The following is a 22,797-nucleotide window of genomic DNA, read 5'->3' as shown; positions in this document are numbered from 1 at the left end:
CTCTTTTGTGAAGTCAATAAAGCCTTGGTGCTTGTTCATGGAGAATGGATATTTGTGTTGAATTATAATCTTGGCCATCCATCTGTGTACTCTTTCTTGATTAAAAATCCAGATGTTGTTGTCAGAATTCTGACTCATCTTCTTCGCTCACAGTCTTCCTTTTTCCTTCACTGATTAGTGATGCCCCCCCCCCTTTTTTTCAATCTATCATCTTCCATCACAATGTGTGATGTGTTCTTTATTTCCATCAATTATTTATTGATGCTTTCCATCACAAGATTGTGATGTGTATTTCCTCTTTCCATTGTTAAGTTCCAATGCCTTCCACATGTTAATGTTTCTTTAACATTTGTCTATCTCTCCTTCCATCCCATGTGAGATGTCTGTTTTGTTTGTTTTGTCACTTAGGCCCCCTTTGGATCTTGCAAGGGGGCTCTCTAGTTGTGACTACATATTTCCTCTGCTTGTATTTGAAATCAAATCATCAAGTCAGAGCCCAAACCACTCAGACCCATCTTTGCTCCTTGGTCCAATCTCAAGACCCCTCAAGATTGAAACTCTCACCACATCGAACCCCTTTTCTCTGACTGAAAATCTCACAGTTGTGGCCAGGGGCATCGGACACCAAGGAGAAATTCAGCAGGCCTTGTGTGGCTCCTAACAGAACCCCTCTGTCTGAGATGCATTTCTTTGAGTGTTGATGGAGATTAATTTTTCCAGCGCTGGAGGCACCTGTGAGCTTCAAATGGCAGTATTTTCACTCAGCCTTCTCTTTGCCATTAGAATCTACAATGTGCAGTATCATATGTTTGTTATTTGAGTTCCAGATCTTTGATGATTCAGAGGGGATAGGGGAGAGACAACTCAGCAATGATCTTGGAGAATTGCTCCCAAACACCACTGGCAAGTTTTTGCTTCTTTGATTGAGCTTCATCTTGTGATTTGCTCCGTCTATCAGCAGGTACTTGAGTCCAACTTCAAGAGTCTGCTTGACTAAGATCTTCTGTTGTATCAGCTTGCAATTGTTGTCCAGCAGTCACCTGAATGTCAATTTTGTTGCCGGTATATGGCTCCATATGGTCAAGAATTGAGGGTGGCCGCCAAAAGTTGATGGTTGTAAGGTATGGTGGTGGTTACTGGTGGGATGGTGGGTGTGGATTTGTGGCAGGATGCCTTCCTGTGGGCTCCCCTGGACACCCATGATCCCCCCAGCCCCATGGGTGCCCATTGGGCTGCCCAAGCTGGCCCAACTACATACGCGGGTCCCTTGGGCCAGGCCAACTTGAAAAATTACTCCTGAAATCTGGCCCGCACCCAACCAAAACCCAGCTGGGTTTGGGTGGCCAGTTGGTGAGCCCGCCCAATAGACATCCCTAGATAAGGGTCAACCAGATGATGACACAAGATCCAGAATAATTAAAGGAAAGAAATTTTAAAGGATAGCTGAGAGGGAGGAAAGAGCTACAGAAGAAGAGGAGAAAGACCCAATTATGACTAAAGTGTAATAGCTTGGGCTTGGTATGGCTCTGGTTCCAAGAATTTATCTAGGAAATGAACTGAGGCATCATTCATCCAAGGAGGTTCCCTACTAATGATCTCTAACCAAAATATTTCAAAGTCCTTGCTTGGCTAGAAATCCAGCCATACAACTCTCAAGGGAATAATTCATTCCCTTATGAGCATTTAGCTTTTGAAGCTATCTCTTTGCAGCCTTATGGTTTATTGAGGTACTTCCACAACATGCTAGAGGCTCAAATATAAGAGCAATCTCAAGATGATTGGAGTAATGATCCAAGTTTTAAGATATTTTACCTTAGTTTCAACTTTCACCTCTTATGTTTCTTTAGGTGGTACACACATTTCATCTATGTTTCAGTTTTCAATTAGTAAGACTGAGACAGTGGAAGTGGAAGGAATTCTCCCTCATCCTTCCATAACCATCTCACACTTGACTTGAACCGTCTTGTGTCCTCTGTTCTCATTTACAGCTTTTTCTTTTCTTCTTCTTTCTCTGTTATTATTGATCTTCCTTCTGATGCAATGATAAATCATCCTTCAACAAATATCTCCCACTTGAAACTCCTTGTTTCCGCTGTTCTCATCCCAGTCTAGCTTATCACCAAGGAGTTCAAGCAGGGAGTTTAGCAATGAGAATAACAAAAATGGGAAAGACTGGCTGGGGCCCAATTGATTAAGGCTTTGGTCAATGATCATCTTGACTGGCTGGATGAAACAATTTTTTATGAAAAAACTCACACTGAATCTAGCATTGGAGTAACATAATTTCTTTGCAAAATTGAACAAAAAAAACCCTGCTTGAAATGAAAAATGGACACACAATAATGAAGGAAGAGAAAAAGTAGGGATAAAGCCATTCAAGAGTTTGGGAGATCCTTATATATCTGTGACAATATTTCATTCATGTAAGAAATGGAGTAAAAAAATATGTCTTCAAAAAATGTTGAAAAAAGTGTTTTTGAATGTTCACTTTCAAATTGATCAAGATTGATTATTCTGCCATTCATCTCACTCTTTTCCTCCTCCATCCACAACTTGATCAACATCCAAACCCTTTCAGAAGGAGGCCTTTGAGCAAACTTTTTCAAACGTTTATCAGTAATTTCTTGATGTGGATACTGCTTTGATGTGAGTCTAACTCCAAGCTTTTTACAAATGGATTCATACTTTTCTGAAGCACTTTTCAGGATATCAGAGTTCCCCCCTTTTTTGATCCTCCCCTGAGAATCCATTTGCTCTACTTTCACAATGATAGAGGTGATAATATCCACATTCAGCAAAAACAAAATAAAGTGATTCTCAATTTCTCTAAATTTAATGTGGCGATTAAGTCCCTGTTTTTGGTTGAAACAGTTTTCAATTTCTATTCCAGCTTTGTCTTTGTAAAACTTGACCCACTTTTCCCTTTTTGAAAAAAGATTGTGAGCAGATTTCTGGCGTATTTTACGTCTGTCATGGGTGCAACACAACTCATCTGTCATTCTTTCAATAGGTTTGGTATAGCGGTTAGGCCTCTCAAAATAATGGAACATGTGAATCTTTTTTTCCAGGTTGCTTTCCAAGATTAATAACGTGTTTCCCATGATATTTCTGTTCTCATTTATCAGTGTAAGAATGTTTTTAATTTTTACTGTTTCAAAAGGTTGTAGATCTTGATTAAAATTGAATACTCCTTCATGGAAATTAAATGACATGTTATTATCAATGAAGGGTGGTATTTGATGCAAAAGAATGTTAGAAATTGGTTCAAAATAAGAATATATTATCCCATCACTTTTGATTGGGTGTGTGATTTCTCTTCTCAATAATAAAAGTTCAGTATTGGATTCTGAAGATGTTTTCTGTGATTGATTTGTGTATGTGGAAGATTCAATGCATGCCAAAATCTCATTCTCACATTCCAAAGGGTTTGATTTTTCTTTCCTCTTCTTGGATTCTCCATGGTTGAAAGGGGGCAAAAATATTTCTTTGGTTGTTGGTTGATTTTCATAATCAATAGATGGAGGAGAAAATCCTATTTCTTCCACTTGGCTGAAAATATTGACTGGTTTCCTTTTTCCACTCATTCCTTTGCTGCTTTCATCAAATCCTTTCATTTCAACCATTTTGTTATGCAGATAGCTCAGTTTTTGTTTACATGCTCCCCCTCTCTGAGACTCCAGAAATGGGGTGTTAAAATTGAGAGTAGTCGGCCATGATGATGAGGAATCAGATTGAGTTGCCAAAATATCCATTTTCATGAGTTGACAATGCTTTGGATATTCACTTGTGATTCTTTTCTCAGATCCATATTCTTGCCTGAAATCAGTTAGCAATGTGGCTTGAGGGGGTATGGCATGGTGGTCCATTCTTTCTGGAAAAGATGTAAGATTTTCAAGTGGCTTCAGGCCTTCTGCTTGATGAGTTGATGGAATCAGAGATTGATTTGAATCTTTACAAAGAGTGTTCCAATCTTGTTGAATCTTTTCAAAGTTATTGGCATTTTTTTCAGTCACAAATCCTTCCCAATCAACAGGAAAGGCTGAATCTGCATGGGAATTGACATCTTGATTCATGTAATCTTGAAGAGTGAGAATTTTTTGCAATGGTTCTGATGCTTGGAAAGAGGTGGATACAAGTGGGTTGGAATCTTGTCCTGTGGTACAGAAGCCAGAATGTGATGTTTGTGGTTGGTATTCTTCTATGGGATTGAGAATATCATCCAAGCTAGGAGGTATATCCACTGTTTTCCAATCAAGCACCTGACTAAAATCATGAAAGCCTAAAACATTGTATTTAAAAGTGACAGAAAATAGCATATGAACACCCAGAAAAATTTTGCAGCACATATTTCTGCTGAGAATGAGATTGATACAACTTTTATTGTGTAGTGATACTGGAGATAATTTGTAACTGGAATATTTGACAGAGATCTTTCTGATTTTTTTTCAAGTATCCTCAGCACATGTATAAAAAAAGTTTCAGGGTAGTAGTACTAGTGCACTGCTGCCATTATGTAACAGTATTGTGTAAATGTTGACTTTAGGCAACCAAAAAACATGGGCACTACCTGGTGTTTCACTTCTGTTTTGCGGGTTCCCACTAAGGGATTTTCAGTGCAGCACAGTGTTAGCATAGCGCTACCAACAGCCATCTGTTGCTACAGTGTCTGAGGAGCAATTCAAGGCCGGCGTCTCTAGCACTGGGGGGATTTTTTAGTTTAGTTTGATGTATTGGACCACCATTTCTTACCACTTGGTCTCACCCCAGACTGGATATTCTGGCCCACACTTGCATGATATCACAACAACCTGAAATCTGCTATATTCAAGTATCGTGCAAAAATGGTACTATGATCACATGTTGTGGTAGGAAAACGCAAAATGATTTCTTGGCCAATGTCACCATTGAATCTCACTTCTGGTCTCCTCTTACTAACACCATTATGGTCCCCTTGGCTTGTTGCTTGAGTCTAACCTCACCATCAAAAATCCCAAGCTTCTATGATATATCTAGTTTCATATGCGTTTGAATGGATTTAAAAAATGTTTCATGAAATTTAGCACCAGGAGAGTCATTCAATGCTCCAAATCCAATTCAGTGTGAAGCTGGTTTTTTTTTTTTTTCAGGGAACATGTGTACAAATTTTCAGAGACTTCAAAATTCAAATTGAACCAAGTCTATTTTTGATCACATCCTATTTCACAGGCTGGACCAGTGTGAGCCATGGAATGACCTCCCCAGCTCAGCAGTCAAGCTTGTCAAGTTGGCCAAGGTGTTCAGAATGTCTTGGCCAGACAAACAATCTGACATCCAAAAAACTTTAAGACTTCTGATACTGGTTAATAGGGGGTTTCAAAGTTGGCCAGGTGCAACTTGCATGTACTTTTGCAAGTCAGCATTCAAATCAGATCTTGAACGCAGAGTTGCCAAAGTGCATGCAAGCCACATTGTACTTGGCCCCTGAAGCCTTCCTGATTTTCTTTGCCAGTTAGTGTCCAAGAAAAGTCTGAACACCAGCTTGCAAAATTCCATGCAATTTGGACCCAGCCACCCTCAGCCACCTTTGAATCCCCCTATTGTTGCTGATGTTTGTCAATCCTCAGCCAGGATTCGCAGTGGTTCGAGTGTGCCTCCTTCCGCGCTCGGGGGAGGAACCCCGGGGGCTTCGATCATGTTAGATGTCACCACCTCGAAGTTTCCTGATCAGCTGGCCACCATCTCGGCATCCTACCATCTGCCCTGCAGCCATGACAGTCTCAGCAGCTCATCCGATCGACCTGCCCCGTCCTGAACGGCCAATCCGCACTCGCAAACCACCCACAACCTACATTCCAGCCCCGTCGACCACCCGTCGTAGCAGGCAGCCAGAGCAACACCAACATGATGTCCACGGTATCGATCCTTTAGCCCGAACGCGTCGCGCCACTCGTCAGATCGGGCCTGCGGGAAATTATGGATCTGAGGAGCATCACGACAACTCAAAAGACCTGCTAAACCAGTCCAACTCTCACCAGCATCATGAACCGGATTCCGAAGACAAGGATGCCGATGGCGAAATTGACGATGAAGCGGTCGATTATGAGCTTTCATCTCCTAAACCCGACAGTGATAGTGATTTTTCCGCTGGGAATGCCGAGCCATCCGACCCGCCGCCGCAATCTGATGAGGACGTGAACATCAAACGCACTCGAAGAACTCAACGTGTCGCAATCGATTCTGATGATAGTTTCTCACAACCTAGACCGACCACTAGGAAGATTCATCGGAAGGCAGTGGAGTCAAACGACTCCCATGAAGATGAACAGGAGGAGGAGGGGGTCGGATTTGATACGACTGGACCTTCATCTTCCAAACAGGCACAAGCCCAAAGGTTAGCATCTTTGGCCCGACAACGAGCCAGTACCGGTACTCGCAGGAGCGCACGCAACACGGCTTTTGGAGTTAATAGCAAACAGGCCCACGAAGAGGACGAAGGCCGGCAGCTGAGGAATAGGAAACACGTCGACTATCATATCCCCGCCTTGGATGCATTCGAAGCTGAAGACAAGAACAAAGGCAAGAAGGAAAGGGGACGAGGGTTCCGGCTGCCGATGAACATGAGCGGCAAACAGATGGATCGACTGTTTGGGAGTCAACGACCTGGCCCTGATTCCGTAAGCGTTGGCCTCCAGGTGATCATGTTTGCCAACTTTCTCCAACATAAAACCCCCCATCTTTCTCTGTAGGACGAAGAGCCCACTCCGGCATTTGGCCAGGTCAGTGGAGCTGGTATGCTAGGTGGCGCATCTGCTGGACCCTTTGGAGCTCCATTGTTGGATCCCGGAAGTTTTGCCGCTGGGGGTCCTAGTAATATGGGCAAAATGTCTGGCGCTGCCAGTTGAGTCACTCATCCGCAATCCTTCAGCTACGAATGAATTCCAACTGACGCGCTGACATATTCTCTACGCTTTTAGATCTTGCAGATACAGATCCTCTCGGAGTACAGACCAACATCGACTTTTCACACGTCGGTGGAATGGAAAATCACATCCAGCAACTCAAAGAGATGGTCTCTCTTCCTCTCCTCTACCCCGAGGTTTTCCAACGCTTCCAAGTCACTCCGCCACGTGGTGTTCTTTTTCATGGCCCTCCCGGAACCGGTAAAACTTTGCTCGCTCGGGCATTAGCTGCAAGTTGCAGTAGTGAAGGTCAAAAAATATGTGGGTTTGCCTCTTTCTTTTACCAAAAAACTACCATGAAGGAGTTTTATAATCACTCACTCGTGCGATTTTCTTTCGCCCATCATCAGCTTTTTTCATGCGCAAAGGCGCAGATTGTTTGAGTAAATGGGTAGGAGAAGCCGAACGTCAGTTGCGATTATTATTTGAGGAAGCCAAGAATTGCCAGCCGAGTATTATCTTCTTCGACGAGATCGACGGGCTCGCGCCGGTGAGGAGCAGTAAACAGGAACAGATTCACGCGTCGATTGTCTCTACCCTGTTATCGCTAATGGATGGTATGGATGGTAGAGGTCAGGTGGTTATTATCGGGGCAACAAACCGACCGGATGCTGTCGACCCTGCCCTCCGGCGGCCTGGTAGATTCGATCGAGAGTTTTACTTTCCTCTCCCTAACCGAGAAGCCAGACTAAGCATCTTGAATATACATACTCGTGATTGGAATCCTCCCCCCTCAGAGGAATTTAAACATGAACTGGCCGATCTGACCAAAGGCTATGGTGGAGCTGATCTCCGGGTGCGTAGGAACTGACGACAGGATATTTACATCAGTCCTTGCTCTATATTAACGTTCAGATCAATCATGTATTGCCCAGGCTCTATGCACGGAGGCAGCTTTAAACGCTGTACAACGGAAATATCCACAAATCTACAAAACATCCGACCGACTCGTGATTGATCCCCAGTCGATTGATGTGGTTCCCCGAGATTTTACCATTGCGCAAAAACGTGAGTTAATGGCTGATGTCATTTGGGGTCTTCCCGGTATTGACTTCGATTACTTGTGTTAATTAGATTTGATCCCATCAACTAGTCGCTCGACTGCAAACATCGCAAGCCCGTTGCCATGCCATTTGAAGCCCTTATTGGAACGATCGCTTGAGCAGGTCAAAGGACTTTTGGATAAAATGCTACCCAACGTCAAGAAACCGAACATGCTCGAAGAAGCAGAGTATGAAGATGAAGATGGCGGGTTCGAGAAAGAGAAAACAATGCAAAGTGAGTTCCAGGCATGTTAACCAATCAACTTACTGCCCTGCTGATCTTTCCCCTCACAGCATTCGAAACCTTGCGGATCTTTCGACCTCGATTGGTTATCTGCGGTCCTAAAGGTGCCGGTCAACAGCACATTGGCAGTGCCATATTAAATCATCTGGAAGGATATCACGTCCAATCTCTGGATCTCGCAAACTTGATTGGCGATTCAACAACAGTAAGTAGAGTGAAATAAAAAAGCATGTAAGTATTTTGACGGTTGGCTTATATTGCCACTGCGCCATCCTTCTAGAGTGCAGATGCGAGATGTGTTCAAATCTTTACCGAAGCAAAAAGACACAAGCCTTCCGTGTTATTCATACCCTCACTGCATCATTGGCAGTCTTCACCCATACTTGAAAGCGTCACACGGACAGTAACCAGCCTATTAGACGAGCTGAAGGTTTCGGACCCCATTCTACTCCTGGCAATTGTTGACTGCCCATTCAAGGAACTCTCCAGAGATATTAAATCTTGGTTCGGTATCAGCAGATCTAACAGAGTCACCCTTCCATCCCCCGATGAAGCTCAACGCACAGAATTCTTTGCCGACACGATCGCTAATATCCGACGGCCACCGACAGATTTTCCAGATGCTTTGCCCAGGAAGAAGCGGGTGCTTGAGGTGCTCGCTAAAGCACCACCCCGTGAGCCCAGGAAACCGACGGAAAGCGAACTGCAATCTCAGTTGGCGCAAGATCAAAAATTGGTGGAATATCTCAAGTTCCGCTTGGGACCGGTGCTTGCTGAGCTGAAAAAAAAACACAAACGATTCACCAAGCCGATCAATGTAAGTCTCGTTCTTCTTCCCTCGTTCTTCACTTGTCAAGCGCCCGTACCGATAAAGATTTAGCGAGCAACTGGTAAACTCACAAGTATTTACGTCACGTCTTGGTAGCCGCCACCTCAACAACTAGAGCCACAAGCAGACGAGGACGAGGTTTCAGTAGTGCCAAAGTACTACGACGTCGATCTAGAAAAGATGCATTACAAGCTCTACTACAATGAGTACCTCACATCACACCAATTCGTAGCGGATGTGCAGAAGATCGTTTATAATGCTGAACAGGAACATCAACGCTCTTTGACCGAGGATCACGAGACGGTGGTGAAGGCTCAAGCAATGTTGACGCATACCAGGGTGATGGTTGAACAAGCTTGTGACCACCAGTTTGATATTGATTGTCATCGGATGTATGAACGAATGAAACTGCGAAATCCACTTCTCGGCCAGCCCAAGAAAAAAGCTACACCCAAGGAGAAAAACCAACCACTACCGGAACGGCAAAGTGGCCGAGTCTGGGGTCTAGAGCCCGAGATTCCATACGATCCTCACTTCTCTGACCGGGGCGTGAAGCGAATGATTAGCGGGTGCGAGCCGCACACCGACAACGAACGGCCTATCAAACGGAGTAAAGGCCCCCAGCCTTCCACGAGTGGTTCCGTCAAAGACGACCAGGCTGTCGATGAGAATCACCAAGCTGATGGAACAACGCAGGAATCTAGCGCTCACAAGATCGATGCTCCAGAATCCACCACGCCGGACTACGAGCCGGACCCTCTGAAAGCCATGGAACCGGATGTTTCCGGTACCATCCTTCCGTCAGTCTCGGCATCCATAGCGAATCTTTTGAATGTCGAAAACCCTCAACCCAACGGCATCCAACACTCTCAATCATCGTCCGCGCCGGGAGCGGCCCCGAATGGAGACTGCAGCATGCAAAACGGCGAGACTGATCCGGTCTTGCCACATCCGCTACCCAACGGCAACGTCGACGTCGAGATGGATGCCAGTAGTCAGATACCCCAGCAGGCGAGTCTGACCTCAGACAAAGACCAGCCTGCCGAAGGTTCCCGTCCAGTCGAGCCTCCGCCCCCGACGATCATCCCCCCCATCATCCACCCAGAATTCGTGTGTCCCGAACAGTCCCTCAATCTCATCCGCTCCGAACTCGTCGACAAAACTGCCGGCCTCTCAATCGATCAACTCGAGGAACTCCGCGCTGGTTGTTGGAACTTGATCTGGAAATCCAGGGCTGACTTCGATCGCTCTTCCATGATCACTGAGTGTCTGGATTTCATCCATCAGTACTTCGCTGATATTCTCGACGATCTCGAGCTTCAAAATCTTGATGATCAGTGAATTCCTTTACTCTCTTTCTTTGTAAGTCATTTTGCTCTTGAGCTGACTTTTCCATCCAGTCTTTCTCATTGAATTCTTCTTCCCTTCTTTCTTCAACAGTTATGTGTCCATGGAATCAACAATTGTAAAACCAATTTATACATATATATTTATATATTACAATAGATTCTAGTTAGTCTTTCACACCCACATTATGATGGCATTGTTTTTGGCCTTCCAGCCACGTCCACAAATCCAATACTCGTTCTATTTCTTCGAATTTTTTTTTGTTTTCTTTTTGTTGGGGTTGACCATAGTAGTGGTGAGAAGGAAGCAATCGACCGATAAAAGATTTTGTTTACTTGTTTCCTACTTAAATACCTCTTCCTCCATCTAAAAATACAAACACATCTGAGAAATATACGTGTGTATACATACGCATCATGATTGCTTTGAGATCAATGGCGCGTATTTTGAAGTTATTAGATGTTGTTCAAGTGAGATGATTTTGATACAGAATTGGAAATAAAGGGACAATCATTAACCTGGTTCTGTAAGCAATTATTGCAATACATTTTGTGAGATTTTGGTCAAGTTTATTGAGATCGCACGTCAGGTTTCTCCTGGATAATCATGCCAAGCTCTGAGGCCAGAGCAAGTTTTAAATAATTGTCGCGCCGTTATATTGTCAGTGGTCGAACTGAGAGAGATGTAAATATCGAGTTTGGCCAAATTTGACTGGGCCAATCAATTGGAAGCTCTTGAGGCCGACTATAGCGAATCTGCTTCGAGAGACTGTGCAACTGGCGATGCCATATTTTGGCATATTTACACCCACCAAAAGAACACATGTGCATTCGAACTTAGGCAAGTCCTCAAGTCACGAAGATGGAGACACATAGTTCAGTTTGATGTGTATTGCACTTCGAAGTTAACGATACTTTTGGCCCCGCGAAAAGTACAACAACAGTATGAACACAGAACACAGCAAAAACATTAGGCAAGAAGCGATGGTTTAAAAAGAAGGACAAAGGGGAGTAAATGTGTCGTTGATAGCATGTAGACGCGACGAGGGGTAAAAACGGTGATTAAGGCCTGAAGACATAGAGCCGTCCGTTCAGCGGATAGTTTGGGTGGGAACATCTAAGACATCTATGAGTGAGATGATAACGATGGGGTTGAATCTTTCTTGTAATTTAATATTTTTATGCAAGAGGTTGCGGTTGGGAAAGTGTCGAAGAAACTGGACGGGGGCCTTATTCTGTCGACTGGCCGTCGATCGGCGGAGGTTGTTCTTGATGAGTCGGGGCGGCCAGAGGAACACGGGAGGCTTCAGCTGCACGCAGCCTTCGGTTCCGCTTGGCCCTCTTGTGTCTATTCTGCTTTCCGTACAACAGATCCGGTTCTTCTTTCTTGACCACGAGAGTGTCAATCACCATGTGAACCTCTTCAGCCACAACACCTCTCGAATCCACCGGCTCCATCTTCACGCTTGTCTCTTCCATCAGCATGTCTATCTCGTCGGAATCTTCAACCTTGATCACCGTCTCCTCGGTCTCCTCAACCTTTATGGGAGGCTTGTCGTCCACTTCAGCTTGATCACTGATCGTACGTTCGACGTTGCTTGCGGTGTTGATCACACTCTCTGCCAATATCTCCTGTTTCACAGCGGTAGGTGAATCGGTTTTCTCGGCAACTGTGGCTGATGAGACGTCGTCTAGTGTGGCTGCCTTTCTCTTGTTGTTTTTCTTACGAAGTTCAAGTCACTACAAGTATCAGCTATCTCATGAGTGCAAGCCTGGACGAGGGGATAATACTTGCGGTTGCACAGAGAGAACAACCTTACCTTGCTTGTAGGCAGGTTTGATGAGGCCGCTCCTGTTGTGGCCACGACTTCGGTCTTGCACTGACATCTCGACCACAAAGAATTTGATGTTGAGCTTTCAGAGGATGGTTCCTGCAGGAGTTCGAGCGCTGCAAGCGAGGCCCTCTGTTCTGCCACGCTTGGCGAACCCTTATGTCTCCCACTGGCGATCTCTTCGCCATGGAACTCAATCGTGCAGACTTTAAATGAGAGTGGGTCGCGGTCGTCTCCTTCGGGATTGGGTTCGTTAACGGTCGTTCTAGTGGTGAAGAACAAACCATAGGTGAGTAATAATAAATGAAAGGCTCGGGATCATTTTTTACACTCGCGGTTAGGAAGAGTCAGGAAGAGAATCTTACGAGATTCGACGCAATTTGATACATTGATGCCGGTCACGGAGTCTCAACATGGTGGACAAGGGGTCACGAGCAACCTGCTGAGACAGGCCTGGGGTGACATCCTCGAAGATTATGTCCAGGGTCCGATAGACGGTTGGAAGATCGAAGCCGCTATCGATGAACACTGCGCCTACCAGGGCTTCCAAGCCGTCGTTCAAGATCTTGGGCGGATCGAAGACCACAAAGAGGTTATTAAGGTTGGAAAAGAACTCTTCGATCTTTGTGAAGGGTTTGATGGCTTCGATGGCCTCAGCACAGGCTTGTTTGAAGGTCTCAGACTTGTGCATGATGATCTCGTGCAGTCCTAGCTTCCTGATTGCCAAGAAGCCTAGACTACCATTAGAAACCACCTTGGCTCGGGCAAGAGTCAATTCTTCCGCAGTTGCGTTGTCGAAGCGGTTGTACGCATGTTGGACAATCCACATGTCGATCACCGCATCCCCAAGCCACTCCTCCCTCTCGTAGCAGTTCGTGATGAATGAGTTGGCGCTACGATGAGTTAGCGCTTGTACTAACAGCAAAGGCTCCTTGAACGTGTAGTCAATCTTGTCTTGGAGCGCTTGGAATTGGAGCCGGATTGATGGCTCGAGCCTATCGAGACTATCGTTCTCAAAATTGATACTCAACGTGCGTTTGTTCCAGGGCGAAGTGCCGCCGAAGCACAGGTCCAGAGCCGTTCCGATTCTCAAGCCAAGTTCAACCCCATGGGTGAGGAAGCCGGCTCCCAGGAGAGCCTCGACAACGTCGGATAAAACCCGTCGAGGGATCTTTCTCGAGAAATTCCCGTTGGCAAGCTCTTTGCCGTCTTCTGTTTGGGCGTCTCGGAATCTGTCCGTGCGGAAGCGTTGACTAAGGATAGAGCCCGGCAGGTTGACCTGGACTGCTTTTCGCCGCAGATAAGCGTTATCGATCGATTTCGATCGGACAATGCTCATGTCACCTTCGCCCTTTTTCAAGTGACTCAGATAGACGTGAACCGAGGTGGCTAACTTGAGGAAAGCATCGCCCATGGTCTCAAGAGTTTGGTAGTCCCAAGGGACCCCGACACCGGGCGGGGTAAGCGCTTGAATTCCAAGTTGCAGCGATATCATTGGGAAATCTAGTCGCTTGAACAGAGCAGTCGCCTGGAGTGAATCGTGCAAGAGACGTGTCAGCGATGGCAAGTAACTGAATATCTTCCAGAGTGGTCGAGGGATGTTTGTTCCCTGACAGAGCTTCAGCGGGAACAAAGTGCGGCGAGGATGTTCCAGAGTTGATTCAGACTTCGAAAGATTGTTCATGATCTGGAAAGTGGTTTGAAGAAAGACTAACTCTCCCTGGAACTGTTCTTCCTTGAGATCGTAAACAACCTTGTAAAAATGCCCCAGATTGTGGAATTTGGAGATCTTCTTACAGAAGTCCCGCATGCTCGGAGAAAAAGGTACAAGCTCAGGTGGAGAGGCCTCAGATAAATCTCCAGCCGGTTCGCAGGTCTCAAACAACCTAAAGTGCAGGTGTTTGACGGGGACGACCGTATATTGGTAGCGCAAGCTGTCGGCGGTATCCACGAGTGGACACATAGGTGTGTCCACCAGATTCCAATCGATCTCAGATGTATCCTTGAGAAGCGGGGCGACAAGGAAATAGAGTTTTCCTTCGTACGCCTTTCGATTTGCAGTGGCTTGCAGCACCACGCGAGTGAATTTCTCTAATCTTTGCAAGTTGAGCGGTGCGTCACCTTTGCCCCACTCGATCTTGTCGCTCCGTTCGATCTTGACGGGCAGAGGACTGCTGTCTTTGAAGTGATCGAATAGCTGCAGGCCATCCGGGATGGTCAGATGACGGCCACACAAGAAGCCCATCGTCGAGAATCCGGCTGGACTCTCGTCCGGGAAAGAGAATTGATGAAGCCAAACTTCGGATGAGGTCCGGAAATCGCCGAAGACGTTCGGGATGATTGCCTCAACCTGATCTGAGAGCGGTGTGGTTTCGATTTGCCGACCATCCGCATCCCGAGGCTGACTCGTCTTATCTTCTCTCTGAGGTAGGAAATGTTCGTTGAGGGCACCGAGCTCTCTCAAGACTTTGCAGGCTGCAAAAGCGGCCGACCGTTTGGCGTCTTTCTTCGTTGACATCTCCACGCCAGTGAACGTGCGCTGAGAAGGAGGGATAGCAGCCATCGGGGGAAGCGTGACTTGACATCTGAAACTATCTCCCACAGATGTTATCTCGTATTCCGGCGTAAAGGCTGGAAGAAATTCATCGGGCGGGATCAGTTGACAGACGTCATTCAGAAGACCAGTTGCTGCGCTGTAGGTCAAAATCGAGTCCTTTCCATCAGCAAGCCGGCAAATCAAATGAGGCGTAGATTCCAATTCGCCATCGACGATCTGCTCATCCTCATGACGGTTGTAAAGTATCGCTTTGAGCTCCTCCCTACAAAGGAAATGGAGAGAAGACAGAGCTTTAATGACCGATTGTTCATGCTAAGCCTTCCAGACATGATGAAATCTCCTTTGAATTTACTCTTTCCCGCTGAATGCTGAATATTTGTTCGCTGTGCCAGTAGGAAGCATGACGATGTAGTCCGATTCGCGGGCTCGAGCTCGACCACGAGATTGAATGTACCTAGAAACATCATAGATGTGAAGATAGAGAAGTCTTTCGATCAGTATCGCGGCCGTGTGACCAGCAGCCATGGCCCCAGTATGATAGGGGAGGTCCGCACCCTTTCCAAGTAGTAATGAGGTCAAATCGTATGACTACCCTGCACGAGCGGAAGTCCAGACCCTCCCTGAAAAAATACACCTCATAGCCCATCAGGCTCGGATCAGAGCGACGACTTTGAGAGACGTTATGGCAAGTGCTTACTCGGCCACACTAGTTGCAATGGTCAAGTTGTGTTCGCCGGTCCTGAACTTTGCGACGGTCTTGTTTTGCTATGTCAGGGGTTGGAGGTGGCGCAATAGAGCAGTCAGTGAGGTTGGGGCGGGAGACGAAGGGTAGGGTGAGCACCCACTGATCTCTGGTCCATCTTTATCCCAATCAGGTCGTTCTCCTTGCTTCCACCATGGCCGGTCAAGGCCACCGGACGCAGGAAGTCTTTCAGCTGGGCGTTACGCTGCAGAAGAATCGGGAGTAGTTGGGCGTGTTGCCGGCGTTCGACAAACACGATGCAGAGAAAGTTGTCGTGATCGTCCTTCTCTTTGTAATTGACAAGGATCGTGTTCAGGGCGTTGACTTTTGACGAGAGTTGGTCCTCGGGGATATGATCGATAGTCACAAGCTCCTCGAGTTGCTTGATCATTTGTCGAATCCGTTCTTGATGATTTGGATCAAAGAGGCGCCCGGACATCAATTGATTTGAGCCACCGACGGTCAAGAGGGATGTGAGCCAGTCGTGGACAGCCAACGTGTACGCGTAGACACCTAGTTCCTGATCAAATGGTGAGCAAGCCCCGATGAGCTGACGCGTTTTGGAGGCACTGGAAAGCTTTAGACGCGAAGGAGAGAAGACAGTACCACAGAGACTGATTCGAGGGCGGCGAGCAGTTTGGGACTGGCATGCAAGTTGATAAGCTCGTTAATCTGGTCCCATGGAGGATGAGAAAGCTTTTGGAAATCTGGAGAAGGATCGTAGTACACGGCCTGTTCGTTCGGTTTGAAGTTATGCTGGCCAACATCTTCGGTGTGTATCTTGACCTCGTATATTTGAGCTGCAAGGGCGGACTGGAGGCTCCTGTGCGGTGCCAAGTAAGACGTTGGGTAATTGAGCCGCGTGTCTAATCAATGAGCAGAGGAGGGCGAGTGAGACTGAACCTGATGTCACTTTCTGCCTTTTCCAAGTCAGTGTAGTTCCATATGGGCGATGCTGTCAGTCCTAAAATCTTGGGTAGACGCCGTGTAGGATCTTTGGCCAGGCGATGATAATGGCTCCGCCTGATGGAAACGACTGAGGTAAGCAATAGCTATCTACACTGATTTAATCGTTGGAAAAACTCGCATTATCTGATTGTATACATGATTTTTTCGGCAATGGTGCGCCTCATCAAAAATCAATAAGGATACCTGCAAAAGTTCGTGTCCTGATGTCAATCGCGATTCCGGAGCCACTATAATGTTGGGCAATGACGAGACGACAAACATCTTCTAATTTCCAGTATCCTTTGGAGATCAAGTCGTAAAATATCTGCAGCACAAACACCAGGTGGGGACCGTCAGAGCAAGCGCGCACGCGACGGGCAGGGTGGCCACAAAGCGGACATGGGGACTTACTTGGGCTGTAGAGACTATGACGTCGACCTCGAGTAATTCTGAGCGCCATTTATCGATGTTCCACAGCTCTGCCTGCTCGCCGGTGTAGGCTTTGACCCGAAGGGCAGATTGGCTCTGGACGTATTCGGCCTGTTGGAGGGCGAGCGGGCGGGTGGGGGCGAGGAAGGCCTGGATCTGATGCTGCGTGGGGTTGGCCTGGGTCTGGGCGGCGGTCCATTTGATCAGGTTGAGCGCGACAAACGTCTTCCCGGTACCGGTGTCGGCGCGGATGATGATGTTGCGCTTCTTGGCCTCCTCGAAGAGCTCGGACTGGTAGAGCCGCGGGATCTTGCTGGTGTTCGGCTGAGGAGGACTGCCGGATGGGCCGGGGCGAGAGGCGGAGGGATCCATCGAAGCTCGGCGGACGGAGGCGGAGAGTGGAGAGGTGCGCTCGGGGTGGGGGATGCCCTGACTCTGGCTCTGGAGCCGAACCGCCGAAGTCGACGAGGCACCCCCAACCCACCAACCCTTGGCACACTTTGCCCCAGCCACCTCCTGAAAACCAAAACCAAACAACCGTCCACTTCATTCTCGTCGCAGCAGCAACAGCACGGCAGGGTGGGCATCGCTTGACTTCCTCCTTCTTCCGCCTCGCTTCCCACCTCAAAATCGTCGCGCGCCTTCCCCCCTCTGACCTCATACAACCGCTGGGCTCCATCCACTGACCATCCATTCGTGCAATATACCTCTCCAAACGCCAGCGATGTCATGAACGCTTTGGGGAGCAGATGACCGTGATGCTAGGCCGGCGCACGACGACCTCATTCTGCTTAGCCGGTCCAAGGCGGCGACTGGGCGGGTCTCTCTCCAGGTCGGCAAAATCGATCCTTCCCCAGGACCGGCAACGGTCATATTTTATGAGTTGAGAATCGCATGGACGTATGAACGGTTGTGTCTAACCTCGACCGGAACGGGAAGCTGGTCATTGGGACTTGTGTCAAGTGAGATATTTACCTACATTTGAGATTTGATTTTGTCAGTCTTGAACCTGGATGGAGCATATCCCAAGCTTTGCTGGAGGAACCTCATGCCTGATCAGGATGGATGGCTTCCTGTCACATCTGGGAACCTCATGGTTGTGGATATACACCTAGCTTAACTAATCCGGAGGGTCCGGGGGACCCCGCCCGGAGGGCTCTCCGCAGGAGAGGCTTACACCTAATGTCTGAAGTCTGGCAGGGAAACGAAGGATATTCAACCACAAAACCACTAAATAATTATTTAAAAATCAGCAAAATATGTACAAAAAAACTGAATAGACAGTTTCATTGGCAGTGCTGATGCGCACCCTCACCCAAAATTTTAAGCAAAAAGCTCCAAAACTGATTGAAGGAATCCGTTTTGAAGGTCAAAGAAACCCTGAAGGATATTACATTGCTCTGAAGATCCATTTTCGGATTTTCTGATAATATGCACAATTGAGTTTCCTATATGCAACAAAATGCAACACTACATGTGTAGGATCTGCGGGTTTGCGGATCCAGGATCCACCAGGCATGATGGGTGCGCATCCTTAGTTTACATTTCTTCATGTTTTTTTATTTTTAAACCATCAGTACAGTGCAAATGGTATGGATTGAGGAGATGAGACCTGTGCCAAATGAAAGCTGAGGTCCAGAAGTATCTTTTGGCTCTGGGGCAGGTCCACAGGACCTGAGGGGGAGGCTGGCTGAGGCTTAATATTTTCCCTCCAGCCATTTGTGATTTCTTTCCCAGCCAAAATTTTGACATTACGCGCAAGTCACTCCCTGCGGGAGGGGCCACTTCGCGGCCAGCCACAGCAAGCCTCCCACCAGGGGGGACTTGTGTTAAGTTAGGATATACACCACGGGGCGCTGTGGAACTTCTACGCAGGGCGTGATCTGAGCTTGGAAGGGAAATAGCAAAAACTAGGTAAGTTTAGGCTACAGGTGCTTGAAGGGCTGCCTTCCTTGAATAAGCTCTGGGAGAATGTACACTAAAATTTATAGTGTGGCGCAATCTGCTGAAGTATTCTATTATCTAGCTTTTTCAGAACCTAAGAACCAGGTTTTGTGCGCATAAAGAGATGTTATAAATGTGATTGGGTTTGTTATCAAGGGCAAGTTATAATTATCAATTTCTAAATTTATGATCTAACTCTTAACTATGATGATCTAATTATAATAAAGTGATGAATGCAGAAGTAATCTCTTAATATTACTATCTAGTGCAAGCATGGGGAAAAAGGAAACAGGAAGGGGCAAGGAAGGCCTCCTTTTATAGATGAAAACTCGTCTGAGAGTGGTTTTGGTGATGTACAATAAGGTATGTAGTGTGAAATAAAAAATCAGTGTGTGAAAAAGAAAATAATATAGTGTGAAAAGAAATTAATGTAGTGTGAAATGAAATTAATATACTGTGAAATAAAATGACTACTTTGGGAAAGATGATCACGTCTAAGATGAGATTTACCAACATGTGAATGCAAATCTTTGAGGGGAAATATGTGTGAAAACAAAACAGCCTGAAGTGGCTGTGCGCCTAGTATGAGCATGAATCTTCGTGTGAAAATAATGATTAACTGTGCTAATTTGTGGCGTGATTGATTCCTGCTGAGTGGAGTATCACAGGTTTTCTGGGTGATAAAAAAGATGTGAAATCTGAGTAAAAAGATTTATTGTAAAGAGTTTGTACTAAAGTATTTATTATGTAATTTATAATGTGCTTTATTATATAAAATTGTACCATTTTGACGTTGTTGAGAGTTGATTGGTCTCACCACAACCTCCCCCAACTTAGTTGTCTGCCCTCAGACAAAAACTGAAAGATTGTAACTGAGAATAATAAATTTTTCTAGCTTGAAAGAGTATTATTATTACGAGTGAATCCCGCACTCCACGCGCTAGATTTGACGTCTTGAAAAACTGAATATGTACTTGAGAAATATATATTTGATGTCATTATGCGATTTGTGTGCGCTGTCCTGCGGCGTAGTTGAAGGACTCGAGCTTCTAGAAGCTCCTGAGTTGTCTTAACCTTTTCCCAATTTATTCCCAAAAACGTTTCTAACTCTAAATCAAGCGGCAAAATTGCCTGCTGTCCGAAAACTAATTCAAAGGGCGTATAACCAGAAGTTCTCTTTGTTGATATTCTATCCGCAAAGAGTACTAGCGGAAGAAAAAGGCGCCATTTCTTGCCTTCAGCACCGCAGAGCTTAACTAAGGTGTCCTTTATCGCCTGATGTCCGCGCTCTACCATACCATTAGCTTCGGGATAGTATGGTGTCGTAACTTTAACCTTAATATCTAGATTTCTAAGTGATTCCTGAAATTGAGCTCCAAACTCGGATCCACCATCTACCACGACTGTTTTCGGCGCTCCATAACGGTAAATCCAATTCTCTAGAAACCAGAGAGCTATCTTTTTCGCCTGAATCTTCTCCATCCCTACAGCTTCAATCCAGCCGGATAAATCATCCCGCTCTATAACTAGATACTTCCATCTTCCCGCCTTAATGTGAACTGTGTCTAAACTAACCCTTCCAAAAATTGTAGATTCTCCTGTAGGGTTTCTTTCTTCTGAAGGTAAAAGTTTACTTCTTTTCTGACACGGTTCGCAGGATAAAACCCAATTTTTAACTATTTTCTTCAAGTTTGGCCACCAAAAGCGTAGCTTAATTCGACGGTACGTCTCTTCAGTTCCGCGGTGCCCAAGACTCTCGTGTAAAGCCTGTAAGATCTTTTTCTGTATTTGCGGCGACGTAACTACTACCTGAGAAAAAGGCTGACTTTTCTTATGCAATACTCCATTCGAAATAAAAAAAAAGATAGATTTTCGAATAATAGCTTTAAATTCATCCGCGCTAGTGCTCGGCGGCCTATTCATCGTGGATAAGTAAGTTTCTAATTTCTTCCAGAATCCTTCTTGTAAAACCAAAACATCCTCCCCCAACTTAGCTGTTGTCCCCAACAGCTGAACTGAAAAAGCCTGTTTAGTTCCAAAACCAGGATGGGGTTTAATCCATTCTTCATCTTCGTCAAAACTCGGCGCGTCTTCTTCATCAGGATCCGGCGGTCGTCTAGAAAGGCCGTCCGGCATAGTAAATGTTTTGGCGGGAGTATGAACTAAATCATAAGAAAATAACTGAATAAAGGCTATCCAGCGGTTCATTGGCGCATTAGGTAAGGATGGATTATTAATCATCCCAATTAAGCACTTGGCGTCGACGCGTAACTGAAAATGTTGGCCCCATAATACTGTCTGTAGTTTCTTAAGTATTTTAGATACTCCGCAGAGCTCGAGTTTCGATTGAGAATAACTAGACTCGCGTTTGGAGAAAACTATAGATTCATACAAGACAGGTCTGTCCTTATCTTCGTCATCTTCTTGCGTAAGGACTGCGCCCGCCGCAATGACACTTGAATCAACTGATAATCTGATTTTACCCGCATTTTCTCCGTAATCTAATTTTTTAAGGGTTATATCTTTACCAACAATCTTCTTTAGCGCGTCGAAGGATTCCTGACAAGCCGTTGACCATTCCCAGACCGCGTCTTTCCAAGTAAGTTTACGAAGAGGTGCCGCTACTTTCGAAAAGTCTTTAATGAACATTCGTACATATACGCATACACCTAAAAATCCTCTAACTTCAGTTACATTCTTTCGAATTGGCCAAGTTTCGACCTTGTTTAATTTCTTCTTCGAAATTCGCCAGCCTTCTTTACATACAACGTGTCCAACTAGATCCAACGCCGGTACGCAGCAGGCGAACTTTTTAGCTGAAATCGTAAGTCCCGCCTCTTCTATTCTAAATAATATCCTTTCTAAAGTTATAGCATATTCATAAATAAACCGTCTAATTTTTGGATTTTCTTTTAATGTTTCGCCATTATAATCTGACTCCGGTCCTTTAACGCCGCCGTCATCAATAAAAATGCCGACATGTTGAGGAATCTCCGGCTGGAGTATCCACATCATCTGCGCTTGGTAAACAGCGACAGAATTCGTGGCGCCTTGAGGTAATCTTGTAAGTTAAAACCGCCCTAATGGCGTCTCGAATGTAGTCAATGGCCGGGATTCAGGCGCTAACTCTCTTTCGTCATATCCGCCCATTATATCTCCTAAACCATAGCACGCTCGACCCGTAAATGATTGAATTAGATCCTCCGTGGATGGCGGAAGTCCCGAATCTTTAATAGTTACTTTATTTAACTGCTGTAAGTCGTGTACTATTCGAAGCTTCCCGTCCTGCTTCTTTACACAAAAGACGGGGCTGGAATAACTAGAAAATGATTGCTCGTATAGACCGGTTCGTAACCGCTCTCGAATTAAATCAATAAAAGTATCTTTAATGGGTCCCGGAATTGGTATGGGCTTCAATTGCCACGGATCATGCGGAATTACCGGTATTACATATGGTTTTCCGTAAGAATGCTTGAGTAATCCACGATCTGACTCAGTAAAAGCTAGCGCTTTATGTCGGATTTTAATAACATTACAAAATAAATTGTACTCTTCATTTGATAACCAATTCGGTGGCCCGAAGTTAATAAGCTTTAATCTCTCTTCAGTAATTTTATCTGTAGGTTCGAAAGGAGGCGGATTTGGAGTTAACGGAGTTTTGTAAGGATCCCGCGAAAGAGGCGGCCTAGAGAGAGGAGGATTAATAGATAGCGGCATCGGTATGTTTACTGGTTTAATCTTCTTATCTACAGTTTTATATTTCGTATTGCAACTATATTCTTGTTGTTTTCCCAGAACCCCGTCTAGTTTCGGCAGTCGAAGTCCTGGGTCTACTCTAAAAAATCCCGAGTCACCGGATTCGGCGGCAGAACAGTTTCGAATTTCTGATTTTTAGGCGTAAGTATTGGAATTAAATATGTTTGGCCTTTTTTATCCTTTATTGCT

General features: G+C 45.7%; 2 protein-coding genes across 2 annotated transcripts; one reads left to right on the top strand and one right to left on the bottom strand.

Annotated features, from left to right (window-relative positions):
* Positions 1 to 5,678: 5,678 nt before the first annotated feature.
* PtA15_3A209 (uncharacterized protein) lies at positions 5,679 to 10,395 on the top strand (the record flags this gene model as incomplete). The annotated part of the gene is made up of 9 exons (XM_053167154.1): positions 5,679 to 6,653; positions 6,726 to 6,876; positions 6,954 to 7,199; positions 7,289 to 7,734; positions 7,814 to 7,946; positions 8,013 to 8,216; positions 8,276 to 8,430; positions 8,506 to 9,042; positions 9,151 to 10,395. The coding sequence occupies 9 exons, from the start codon at positions 5,679 to 5,681 to the stop codon at positions 10,393 to 10,395; spliced, it is 4,092 nt and encodes a 1,363-aa protein (XP_053018399.1).
* Positions 10,396 to 11,630: 1,235 nt separating this feature from the next.
* PtA15_3A208 (uncharacterized protein) lies at positions 11,631 to 17,781 on the bottom strand (the record flags this gene model as incomplete). The annotated part of the gene is made up of 14 exons (XM_053167153.1): positions 11,631 to 12,122; positions 12,221 to 12,497; positions 12,598 to 14,771; positions 14,835 to 15,051; positions 15,142 to 15,243; positions 15,344 to 15,409; positions 15,487 to 15,554; positions 15,635 to 16,051; positions 16,138 to 16,354; positions 16,435 to 16,548; positions 16,592 to 16,683; positions 16,760 to 16,804; positions 16,891 to 17,424; positions 17,596 to 17,781. The coding sequence occupies 14 exons, from the start codon at positions 17,779 to 17,781 to the stop codon at positions 11,631 to 11,633; spliced, it is 5,001 nt and encodes a 1,666-aa protein (XP_053018398.1).
* Between the last annotated feature and the right edge of the window lie 5,016 nt (positions 17,782 to 22,797).

Source organism: Puccinia triticina, chromosome 3A (genome assembly GCF_026914185.1).
Source record: "Puccinia triticina chromosome 3A, complete sequence".
NCBI classification, from domain to species: domain Eukaryota; kingdom Fungi; phylum Basidiomycota; class Pucciniomycetes; order Pucciniales; family Pucciniaceae; genus Puccinia; species Puccinia triticina.
Note: the sequence above shows the minus strand (reverse complement) of the source record. Positions and strands in the feature narration are given on the sequence as shown.